The sequence below is a fragment of the Cervus elaphus genome, chromosome 1 (assembly GCF_910594005.1).
Source record: "Cervus elaphus chromosome 1, mCerEla1.1, whole genome shotgun sequence".
NCBI lineage: Eukaryota > Metazoa > Chordata > Mammalia > Artiodactyla > Cervidae > Cervus > Cervus elaphus.
The window spans coordinates 35,562,562-35,574,626 of record NC_057815.1 but is presented as its reverse complement, the minus strand read 5'-3'; the positions used below and the strand labels follow the sequence as shown (position 1 = coordinate 35,574,626).

At 46.6% G+C, this 12,065-nt stretch overlaps 1 protein-coding gene and 1 long non-coding RNA gene across 4 annotated transcripts; one reads left to right on the top strand and one right to left on the bottom strand.

Annotated features, from left to right (window-relative positions):
• Nucleotides 1–1,537: 1,537 nt before the first annotated feature.
• COLCA2 (colorectal cancer associated 2) lies at nt 1,538–11,277 on the bottom strand. Of its 3 annotated transcripts, XM_043898854.1 has the most exons (5): nt 11,235–11,277; nt 9,359–9,453; nt 5,206–5,260; nt 3,592–3,821; nt 1,538–2,208 (listed from the first exon to the last, which is right to left on the bottom strand). In XM_043898854.1, exons 1-5 carry the CDS (start codon nt 11,239–11,241, stop codon nt 1,855–1,857), a joined length of 741 nt encoding a protein of 246 aa, XP_043754789.1. In that variant the 5' UTR covers nt 11,242–11,277; the 3' UTR covers nt 1,538–1,854. The 3 variants fall into 3 exon arrangements, 1 of the variants encoding a protein (XP_043754789.1); XR_006340514.1 differs by lacking the exons at nt 1,538–2,208; nt 3,592–3,821; nt 11,235–11,277 and adding an exon at nt 9,843–10,909 and having other exon boundaries at nt 5,199–5,260; XR_006340515.1 differs by lacking the exons at nt 1,538–2,208; nt 3,592–3,821; nt 11,235–11,277 and adding an exon at nt 9,900–10,909 and having other exon boundaries at nt 5,199–5,260.
• On the top strand, nt 5,224–11,277 carry LOC122691864. Its single transcript, XR_006340516.1, has 3 exons — nt 5,224–5,359; nt 5,952–6,363; nt 11,157–11,277. It is a non-coding gene; the product is annotated as an uncharacterized LOC122691864 (long non-coding RNA).
• Nucleotides 11,278–12,065: the final 788 nt, after the last annotated feature.

Here is a 12,065-nt window from a genome sequence, read left to right as displayed (position 1 = left end):
AGATTTTGGTGCCAACCACTGGACATCTGTGTGTTCTTTGCTCTTTGTCCCTTTGAGGCAGCTGCTGGGGGTGGGTACAAGGTGTGCAGGGGCTTTGGGCTGTGTGCACAGACATTTGTTGACAATAGACCAGTTTCAGTTTGGTTTGAAACTATTAAAATTTTATTTTTATTGGTGTCTCAGAAAAGCAGTAATTGTTCTGTTCCCCTGGCACATCTATCCCAGAGGCAGGTTGTAACTTGACCTATTTGCCCAAGCCTTAGCAGAGTCCCCAGGGAGGGGACAGTCAGATGGTGTCAATTTGAAAGCAAATGTGTCTCCTGATCCAAAGAAACCCACTGAGGTGGAGGTTTGTCACCTTCTTCCCCTCCGTCTCCCAGCTCTTGTGTTTCACACCTTCCTCTCCTGTGGACAGTCTGACCCAGCTGGAAAGCTCTGACTATTTGTAGGCATCTGGGAACACAGTTTTGTGTCCACAGGGAGGTTGGGGTTTAATGGAGAATGATTCCTCAGGTTCCTGAACAGTCTTTCACAAATGGCAACTCCAAATTTTCACCAGTGGAGAGCAGGGAGCAACACTTGGTGTTTTTCAGACCCAAGCGCAGCCACTTATTGGCTGCGTGACAGTGGGCAGGTGACTTAACTTCTCTGAACCTCAGACTTCTCATTTTGCTGTCAGTGTTATTGTGAAGATTAAGTGAGATGACGTGTAAGAAGATCAATAGATGCTTCTGGCACGTAGGAAGGGCTCAGAAAATGATAGCTGTGGGCAGTACCAATGGTGCCAGTATTGCTTCCATTGTGCTGAACCTCAGGACACGGAAAATGCCCCCAGACCTCACTGTGGAGATGAACTGCTGTGCCTTCATGCCCTCAACAAACAGGATTCAACAGTATAGTTTAGGACAGATAGCTTTAGTAGCTCCTCTTCACCTTGAAAGACAGTTGGCCTTGTTCAGACAGATTAATCCACAGAAGTTCAGCTGTAAATAACATGGTCGATCCTATAAATCAATCTGTAAATAAGTGATGCATATTTAAAGACCTAAAGCAGAAATGCAGAAATAGAAAGTAACAAAGAATTCTAACCTTTGTGGTACATCAATTGCATGGCAGCTCTCAAGAGAAAGATTAAGTATTTGCCCTCAAAGTTTACAAAACAGGATCTTGGGTATGAAAAGAATTATCTACAGTTTAACTGTGCTGTAGGTAAGATGTGCTTTTGGGGCATCTTAACCTTCTATTGACCACTGATAGACATGAGAAACTACTGATGCATACACGTCTTTCTCTGATGTTACCCCACGATGTATACCCTCGTCTAGCAGAGGAGGTTGAATGTCCCTCTTCAGCCATCACAGCTGTGTCTACCCTCCATGCCCATCGGAGCCAAGGCACCTCACCACATTAAAATAATTTTCAATCTGTGAACAAGTGGGATTAAATAATAAAGAGTAGGTTTTGATTTCCGGAGTAACTTGATATTATTCATATCAGTTGGGGAATGACTAGTGGAAAATTTAAAAAACAAGCCAACTTTTAGTGTACAAAATTATTTATTAGTTAAAAAATTATCATTTGTTCGTTACACAAAAAAAGTAAAACAACCGAATGTTCCCTACAAAAATTTCAACCGTAAGCATACAAAGGAGGAGTGGCACTATGACTGAGCCTGAGGACTCCATCTCGATGCCGAAATTAGTGTCAGAAAACCAAAAACGGTGACATGTAAACTGCACCTGTGATATTTTGTTAGCAGGTTGTATATTCTGAGTTGTCATCTAGAGGTGGTAAAAAAGAAAAAAAAAAAAAAAAGATGTACGCATGCCATGTTCCAAATAGACGTCATTTCTATTAACTGTAGCAGATGTCCCAGTTTGTTTCCCTCTTAAAGAAATCACTGCCTGCTGCTGCGGAGGGAGCGAAGTTCACATAGTCTGTGCTGGGGTAGGAAAAGCAGTCTGAGGCTCGGAAGGCGTCCAAGCGTTCGGCCTCACAGGAGGCGCAGCAGCAGACGGAGGCCGGGGCGAAGCTGTCATACTGCGCGTGCGCGTAGGTGTAATCTCCCGAGGGGTGGCCGCAGTTCCTGGGGTCCAGCGCAGGCAGAGCGGTGTGACTCTCCGGGGCGTACGAAGGCAGCTGAGCAGGACAGTAATTGTAGTCTAAGGAGCCAGACAGAGTGGAGGAATCCGAAGGCGATTCTGGCGTCTAGAGAGATGAAAACCAAGGACCCAAAAGCGTGATAAATTAGACAGGATTAAAAGAACTGAATAGAGCGGATTTATTAACTCAGAGTAAAAGAACATTAGGGGTTAAAAAAAAAAAAAAGCACAACAAAAGCATCTAACCCAACCCAAATCTGCAGAACTAATTTTATTTGCTGGCTGTGTGATTTCATGACACCACATTCTCTGTTTACCTATTTCTTTCCCAACAATAAATTGCCCTGCTTCACTGGCTTTCTTTGTTATAAAGCATACTTTACAGGATGCTTTGTTCTTGAAACCACAGAATCCCATTGTGCCTGGTCACCTGCATATCAAATCTTGCTGTGTGCCTCGATGTAAGCGGCAGGTGGCACTCTGGATGTTCCTCCACACCCTTGACTGTGAACGAGGTGAACATACACAGATGGAGCTGGGATCCTCACTGAGCCAGTGTCTGGGAGGCTCCCAGACTCCAAAGTACTGTTACAGGCACTAAAGTCTTGTCCTCTGTGGAGAAAGGTACTTTCTGTTCCCTCTTAAGCGGGTCCACGGTTGTTACTGAGAAAGCCTAACTTGGAAGCTGGAAGAGAAGTGGATGTTTGGGGGGGCCCTGTGGGTATATCCTGTAGAGTTGATTTCTTATCCCCTTAAAATTCACTTAGATACCTACATGGACTTTTGACAAACCAAAAGCGAGAAAAAATTTACATTAAAAAAAAACTATTTTTAAAGTTTTTAACAGTATCTAAAAGACATCTTTTAACAGCTGGTAACTACCAATGGAAGCCTCACTCCATTTAAACTGATAACACATTTTCAATAATTTAAGGTCTGGTATGAACAGACAATGTAAATATTTTCAACTATTAGGGCTTCATTTTTTACCAACCATCTCAGACCAAAATGGGCTCTTGTGCCTGTACCAGACCAATATGACCAGTTAGGAGAGCCAATTAAGTGTCAAAATAAAACAGAGTCCCTTATCAGATGACAATTTGCCTTGTTGACACAGCCTTAATTCCATTTTCTAGAACTCAAAAATCCAAGGGCCATTGTTTAAATCAGTGATTTCCAACGAAGAGAATTCTGAATTTCACAGTTTAAAAACATTAAAGGAATATTGCTGGGAAACCTCTTTTTATGGCCATACACCAAGGTACTTGGGCATGGCTGACTCGGGAAATCATGATTACACGTGTTCCCAGAGGTTTTTGCCCTTCAATGTGTGGCTATTTCTACCTCCACTGGGTTTTACATCGGTCTTTGCTTGCTTCCTGGATGATTTCCTTGTTGATAGCGTTTGTATGATTTCTCACGAGATGATACAAACTGTCTGCCCCATAGTAGGCAATAACAGGTTTTGTGAAGAACAGAGATAAATTACCAGGCTCTGGTTAAAGCAGAAAGGGGCAGCTTGGAAGCTGTCTGGGAAATAGTGTGGAGTACTTTGCATGGAACTGAGCGAAGGATCCGGGTGTGTCTCTGGCTGAAGGTAGGAATCAAATATCTGGTCCAGAAAGCCTGGGTTTTCTTCACAAGAAACACAACTGGAAAATTCTCGGGGTTGGAAATAATTGGGTGTGGAAGGAATTGGTTCGGGCTCAAAATACAGTCCTAGAAGAAAAATGAACAGGAGAGGTTTTGGTTTAAAAACTGCACTTACATATTTGAATGGAGTTCTAGTCTATATTCTGAGTATTTACTATATCTAGGGGAAAAGGGGGAAAGTTTGAGAAAAGTAAATAGGCAGGCAATTTGGATTTTTTAAGTTGCCTTAGTTAATTCAAGCCCAGTGAAATGAATCTGATTAACTTGGAGATTTATTCAGAAGGTGAAAAGAAAAGAATGGTGATCCAATTTCTGTCCAACTGTCACAGCCAAGCTCAAACTCCCACTGTCCACTTTCTTGGACTATAAGCACCAACACCCAGCCCCTATCTGCAGTCCACGTGAACCTCATCTCTCAAAAGTAAACTGTAGAGTCGCTTGAGGCTTTAAGAAAACTGATGCCATGGCAAATAATCCTCTTGATCTAGGGTTAATTGCTTTCTAAAAGTTTTCACACCTAGTAACTTATATTTTGAGAAGTATTATAGACGGAAACACAAATCATTAAAGGGAGAAACCAGGAATATAGAATACAAACTAGTACTGTTTTATATTACACAAAACAAAAATGTTTCCTTAGTGAACATGTTACGTTACAGGTGATCGAGGAATTAATCTAAGTGCTTAAATACCAAACAAGAATAGTTCTGAAAACATGACTCCTTTTCCATTTTAGTATTAATAGGCCCCAATTCTGATTATTATCCTGAAATGCTCAAAGAAGATAGGCTTAGAGGAACAACAGAACACTGGAGGTTTTGAAGTCTCAAGGCTCCTTTAAGGTTAAGTTAAAGTGGCACATTCAGTGGGGAGTTCCCATAGCACAGGTTTCCTTATAGATGACCTCCTTCCACTCTGAGCTGCCAGTAGCTTAGGTAGGAGTGTTTATGTACTAGCATTATTTGTAATGGGCTGAGAAAACACACTTGTTTGAACTGCTTTCTGAGAAGAGAGAAAAGAAGGGGAGGGAAGCCCCTGCCGGCTAGAAACTAAGTGAAACAAGAGCAAAGGCATTATTCTAGGACCTCGGGATGTTCTGTTTTCCACCTAATAGTACACTTAAAAGATAACAGGTTTCAGAAAGCAATCCTGATCTTTTAATCAAGATTAGTTACTTGGAAATGAGGACCTGGAACTAATGTGAGGAACAAGCTCTTGGGACAGAGTAGATAGCAGAGAATAGACAGTTCAGAAATGAGGACAAAATGTTGCACCTGTTTCCTTGCTGGGCTTATATTTGGAGTCACCATGCCTTTTTTTCACCTTCTGATTGGTTGGATTCCAATTAAATGGTGGTGCCTATCTTAACCCCTGAATCAAATACTAAAAGCCTTTCGAGATGGACTTTTGCAAGTGTTTTTGAGGGAATTGTAAGGCTGGCTGTACTGACCTGCAGAAGATGGTGGGACTGGGTCTGAAAGGTGGACACTGTTGCCTCCGGACTGCTGCCAAAGCAAGATGACCACAAAACAAAGTGAAATAAGAGTTCTTTAAAGGGAAAGCTAAAACATTTTGACATGAACTATGATGCCTTCTACTTTAAGGTAAGCCAGATCCTTTCTTCTAAAAAAACTTGCTGTTGTGAAATACAACTGATGTTATATCTTATTCAGATACAACTTTTATTTTTGCTTGGGGATTTTTTCTAATGTCTCCCACTTAAATTTTTATTAATTTTTATATTACATAAATGAACAGTTCAAGAAAACTCAGTAGTCTATTGAACTATTTAATTTAAAATTAATAAGGACTAACATTTATTTAATCCCAACTAGCTATAACTCAGTCAATCATTTTCCTCAAAATCTTCTTATACTATCTGTTGGCTTAATCCTGGATAGCTAAAAATAGTCACATGTTCTTCCTAGCTATGATATGTTATAACAGAAAATATTTTCTTAAAGTCATAGTCAGTAACTTGGAGCTTATCTACATTGTAGTTAATGGTTGGGTTGGGGAATATTTTACTTCTCTGGACTTTTTATGCTATTTTCTTTAAAGTTGCTTTCTTCACTACAATAAATACCTGAAGTTTACCAGTCTGTTCCTTTTAACTATTCAAAGTAAAGCAGCCTGTGTCCTCTGGTTAAATTAATAACGGTACTAACTGAGTAATTTAGGACTTTTTTGTTTTAGGTTTCAGGTGGTGGCTTTAAAGTTTAAAGGGACCAGCCTTGCTCCGAGAGTCTGTGCTAGGAAGCAGAGCTGCGCACGCCCGTCTCCTGTCTTTCGGGGTACTCTGCACGCCCGTCTCCTGTCTCTTGGGGTACACTCACAGCTGTATACTGAACCGCTGGGAGCCTGCACAGTCAGTCGCTGCTGAAACAGGAGGTGGTGTTAATTTTGAAAACGATCCATGCTGTAATGTCATGAACCAGGAAGCTGGAATCCTTCACCAGCTCTTTATGCAAATATTTGGCTGCAGCTTGAGCTCAAGCACTTGGAAGGAGTGGGTTTTAAAAACTCGGCTTCATTGTAGAGCTCTCATTAACCCCATTCCTCCCCCGGAATGGTCCCTTTGTAGACCTCCCCAGGTTATCTCCCGCAGGTATGTTTATAATATCCTACGTGATATTATCTCGCTAGTCATGGGTTCACTTTCTACTCTGCTCCAAGAATACAAAGAAAGTCTCCTCTCTCTAGATTTCAAACAGCGCAAAAATCCACAATCTATGATTTATAAAAATACATCATCTGTTTAAAAAAATTAATAGTAGAAAAGGGTAAATTATGTTTTTTGGTAAGTACTAATTCAAGTTTCTCTTTATCCTGTAGGTGAAAGAGTTATGTGTGTGCATGTGCGTGTATGTGTGTAGGGCTGTTTGTAAACTAATTCTGCTGAAGTAAGTTTTTGAAATTGATAAATCTGACATGCATGTGTGTCTCCTGGCACTACCGGATACCTTAACATTTGTCTCAATCTATAACTTCCATCCAGGATTGCCTTCTTAAAATTTCAAATTGTGGATACTACTCTGTCTTTATAACAAATTATGATAAATTTCTTCCTGCTTTACGTATTTGATAAAAAATCAACTCCTTCCTTGGCTTAATGCTTCCCAAAGGTCTCCTTCACCCACTGAACAAATTGGAGATGATCTCTGTTAAACCAGAAGCAGGCATACATACACTATCCCCTGCTACCTGCCATCCGTGTCTACTGACTATACCCCTAGGCTTCCTAGAATCCCAGATCCTTTTGCTGGTTCCCAGTGAGGAATTTTACATCTGACTCTCATAGTTAAATCATCTCTGTGTTACTCCTCCATGCCTGTGAGGACCTGGGTGGATATCATCTTCCAGAAAGCAAAGCTGGGGCCAGCTTTGCCCTGCATGTTCCTGCAAAGCACTGGTTTAGAAGTACTGCTTGATTATTTTTCAGAGAGGAATTCAGAAAAATTTAGATAAATCAAACTGCTCTAGGGAATAGATACTAGTCAGATACACAAATGAAATGTTTCAGCCTTGCTTTCATTCCAGCAGCTAGCTAACAGGGAAACAGTGGCCAAACCAATCCAGAAGTGGCCAAGAATAATACAGTAGCCATGTGCAAGTGAGGCTTCTCCACATTGTAGCTGGAGCAGAATTGTACAAGGTACCAAAGCCCCTTAATGAAAGATTACATTTTGTTAGGAACATCCTGATGATTTTTTTTTTTTTTGTACCAGTAGTATATCCCAGTTTCTTTGTTCCTGGTTTTATTAATTTTAAAATAATCTCTGAAATAAAGGAGTTGGTAGTTAAGGCTACCAGACTCCTGCTCAGTACAGTTGGATCTGCAGGAAGATGAATTTAGGGAGCCAACAGGTGGGAAGGTATTTTTTTTTTTTTTTTAAGAATAAGAAGGTCTTGGTCCCACTTTTTGCTCTACCATTAGCAACTGTAAGGCTTTGAACTTTAGCTATAATAGAGGCATACAGATCCCTGATTCACTCACCTCTCCTGGTTATTGTAAGAACTAAAAGAAATAGTGAGTGTGCAAAAGTGCTTTAAAAGAACCACTGGAAAGACCTCTACAAATGGAAGAAAGTTTTATGGCATGAGCTGAAGTTCTACATGTGGAGGCACTGACTTTGCATGCATGCTCACTGGCTCAGAAGTGTCCGACTCTTTGCAACCCCATGGACTATAGCCTGTAGGCTCCTCTGTCCATGGGATTACCCAGGCAAGAATATTGGAGTGGGTTGCCATTTCCTCCTCCAGGGATCTTCTCGATCCAGGGATTGAACTCACATCTTCTGTGTCTCTTGCATTGGCAGGTGGATTCTTTTACCACTGAGCTACCTGGGAAGCCCACCGACTTGACATCCAGCAAATATAAAATTTGTGCTGCCCATGCCATATCACAGCGACCTCTAAACTCCCACTAGAACCCTAAACTCTGAGCAAAGGGTGTGAGTGAACACTAGTGAATATCTGGCTTTTAACTTCTGATTCTAATTTTATTTTAGCTACTTTTCACAAATAATAATAATGATAGCTAACATGTATTGAGCACTTTTTAAGTGGAAAGTGTTCTTCTAAGTGTTTATGTGCAATAACCCATTTACTCCTCACAAAATCCCATTATCTCCAGCGTAAAGATGAGGAAGCCGAGACACGAGAGACTGAGTAACTTGCTCAAGTCTTCACACCATGGAGGAACTGGGGTCTGAACCCAGTTCACTGGTTCTAGAACCTGTGTTCACCACTGCTATGCATCTTCCCCCAAAGGCCCATTTTATGAAATCAGGCATTGCACACAAACAGCACTGAATACAAAAACTGTTGTGGGATAGATGCCAATAAGCTGAAGACAGGACCACTGGCAATATGGGCCCATCCTTCGTATCTGAATCTACACCCAAACTAACCCAAAGGCAACTGTGTGATCAAGGGCTCTCAGTGATGAATTGCCCTCTTTTGGGGGAAACCACCCTAGTTTATTTGGTTCTGTTGCTGAGCATTCTTGCTAGTGTCTTCTGCTTTAGGATGCACATAAAGTGGTAGGTACCCATATGACTGCCTAGGTCTATCTCATAACCCCGAACTGCTTAAGGCTTCATCACATATAAGGAGGTGGTTCTATATGCCAAGCTGTCTCCTCTGAGGCTACACAGCCCCTTTCAGCTGGGTAATTTCAGTGCTTGGGATCATAAGAATGAGGACAGAGGGTGTGTGTGTGTGGGGGGGGGGGGTTCTATGGAGAATCACCCCATGAAGGGCTCCCTAAAAGGACATTTCTGGGAGAGATTTCCTTTGCCTATGTGAGGACATACACTATCTTCCTACAGAATAAGAACCTACTTACCTACTGGCTGCATTGGACCAACATGCTCGACTATGATCAGTGAGGGCTGGACTCCCCCAAATCCTGAGCCCTAGAACATGTCTGTTTTCTGTGGTGAACTGGGATGAAGGTGGGCACAGATGTTATAAGATCAGCTAAAGAAGGCCAGCTCTGGGGATGGTGATGGGCCCAGGGAGGCCTCCTACAACTTTCTGGACTCAGGGCAGAATGAAGCTGAACACGATCTGGGAACAAGGGAAGGGTTCATGCTTACGGTTCCCCCTGAGGCTGCCTGATGTGCCCGTCTCTGCTGCAGCAGCTCCTTCACTGTGATCTTCACCCGGACACCTTGATACACCTTAGGTTTTTCTGGGGAAAGGCAACTGAGTCAGTGGTCAAGTGTGTAAGGTCTGCAGTGTCAGGCAGGGGTGTAGGGGTCTTTATAAACTAGGCATCTAATGCCAGATCTCCAGGTCTGGATAACACAAACAGAATGCTAAAAGACAGATGGGAAAGAAACTCAAATTTCTCAAACTTGAACGGATGAAGAGATTACCACGGGCAGGTTTCAGGGCCCCAGTGGAAACAGAACCTCTGGAAATCTGTGGGCCTACCCACCCCAGGCTGGGCACAGGTTTTTCTGCTCAGGAATGTGGAGACCAGTCTAGGGAAGCGCTCCTCCTTGGCTCAGTTAGGGAAACCCAGGGTTCTGGTCTGGAAGAGAGACCGGGGGAGGGGCTGGATGCTTCAGTACTGACCTAGCCCACCCCACTCTTTTCCACGGGACCAGTCGTGGCTTCTGGGGAGCCTCTAACCTCAGTGTGCCCCTGGTCTGGAAGCCAGCCCTGGGGCAAGCAGCGGGCGGGTGGGGTTTGGCCGACCCTGGTCCTTGGATCGGTGAGGGGCTCACTAGGCTGAGCCCAGTAAAGGGTCCAGGCGTGAGAACTGCCCCCTCCCTCCCGTCTTTTTCTCCTGCCTCCTCTCTCCTCGCCCCTTTTCTGCGCCTTCGCCTCTTTCCCGCCTCCCTCCTTAGGCCCCGCTCCTGCTCGCCCCTTTCCCCGTCTCTCCCCACCCCCTCCCTTTCTGGGGCTGGCATTTCCCGGCGGCGCCCGAAGACTCCAAGTCGAGTCCGCGCGGCGCGAGCCCTGGGGAGGCGTGCGGGGCGGCCCAGGACCGCGCGCGCTCGGCTGGGAAGCCGCCCTCCAGAAGGGGCCGCCCCGGGCTGCCGGGCTCCCGGGACAGGCCGGGCGCCCGAGGGGTCGGCGGGCAGGGCGTCCGGCGCGCCGGGAGCTCGGGGCAGCCGCGGCCCCGAGTGGCGGGTGGTGGTGGGGGAGGGCGCGGAGCCGCGGTGAGTAGGTCGGGCCGGGCGAGCGTTCGCGGGCTGAGGTGGCCGCGGGAGTGCGGGCGCGACTCCGGCCCTGACCTCGACCCGGGAGTGCGCGAGCGCGGGAGAGCCGCGCGGGGAGGGGGCGGGCCGCGCGATCGGCCCGGGCGCCCGCGACCGTGTCGGGCCGCCAGCGCCTCGCCTGGCCACAGCGGAGACCGCCGCAGGACTGGTGGGAGCCCCCGGGGCCGGGTCCCGGGAGCTAGACCTCTCCCCCCGCGAAAGGAGGTCGCGCAGTTCGTCGCCCAGACCCAGGGGATCCCGCAGCTGGCCCGCAGGGCCTGGGCGCCGCACCCTCGCCGCCATCCACCGTCTCCTGGAGACTTCCTCGCCGGGTCGGCGGCCCCACGGGCAGCGAGTGCGGCCCGGGGTCCGCGCGGGAACCGCCGCGGCCCGGCTCTGAGCGGCCGGCGCGCGTCCCGGGCTCTTCGCGAGCCTCTAGCTCCCCCCGCCGCCGCTGCTGCGCGCGCAGAGTCCGCGCCGCCGAGAAGTCCCAGGGTCACAGCTGTGGCCAAGTGAGAGGGCCGGCGGTGGACCGCGGGACGCGGACCGCCGCGGCGGCCAACTGGGTCTCTGGGCCTCTGCCCTGGGGACCAGGCGCCGAGTGGGAGCGGCCACAGCGTGGCCCGTGCCCGATCCCGGGCTCCTACTTGCACGCCCTGACTTTGTGCCTCTCTGTTCCATGCAGGAAAAGTCGTGGAAATACACCCGGATCAAAACGCCCCTCGCCCTCGTGACCCTACCCCAGAAGAAGCAGTCGAGTTACCCGACATCGTGGTCAGCAGAAGCTGAGGTGGTGGCTGGATGCTGCAGCTGCAGGGAATCAGCGTGGAGGAGGGCTCCTGTGCAGGGGGAGAAGCAGAGATGCAACATTTTTAAAGTTTCACAAAGCATCCAGCTGCATCCAGGTTCCTGGAGCAGGAGACAAACAGAATTAATGTTTTATACCTTCGGGTATAGGTTTGAGTTTTTTCCCCCTCATGCCAAGTATTTAAAACCTCTAGAAACCCATGATTTGACAATCAATGATTGCGCGATACTTTCAATTTGAATATTCAAAGGCTTAACAAAATGGACTATCTTCTGCAGAAATCCTGCATACAGGCACCCCAGGGAGAGTCCACAGAAACAGGGAGTGAGACCCCTTTGGGTCCTGACCCTTGCTTTTACTGTATTTTGAGCATTTTGCCCACCTTCCCACAGAGAGAGCAGGAATCCTCAAAGATGCTCTGTGTTTCTGCCTCAAAGGGAGCTCTGGGATCCTTGAGTGACCTAGGCTGCCCTTCATGTCCACCTGAGCCAGACTGACTGGGCTGACTGGTTTCCATCTCCTCAGTCTCTGTTTTAAGGGAAAATCTCAGGTTTTGGGGAGTGAACATGGCAGCCAGTAGGTATGGCCTGGCAAGGAGTCACTCTGGGCCCAGGTTGCAGGCTGGAGGCCTGCAGAGGCCTTCGCTCTGCGCCTCATCTCCTTCTGGCCCCGCCTGGCCACGTGCCGGCTTCCCTCCCCTTTTCCCCCGCTCTCTTGTCTGTGCCCGACACTGGGGTTTCAGTATGGTATGCCTGCACATTAAGACCCTTTGCTCCTCCCTACAGA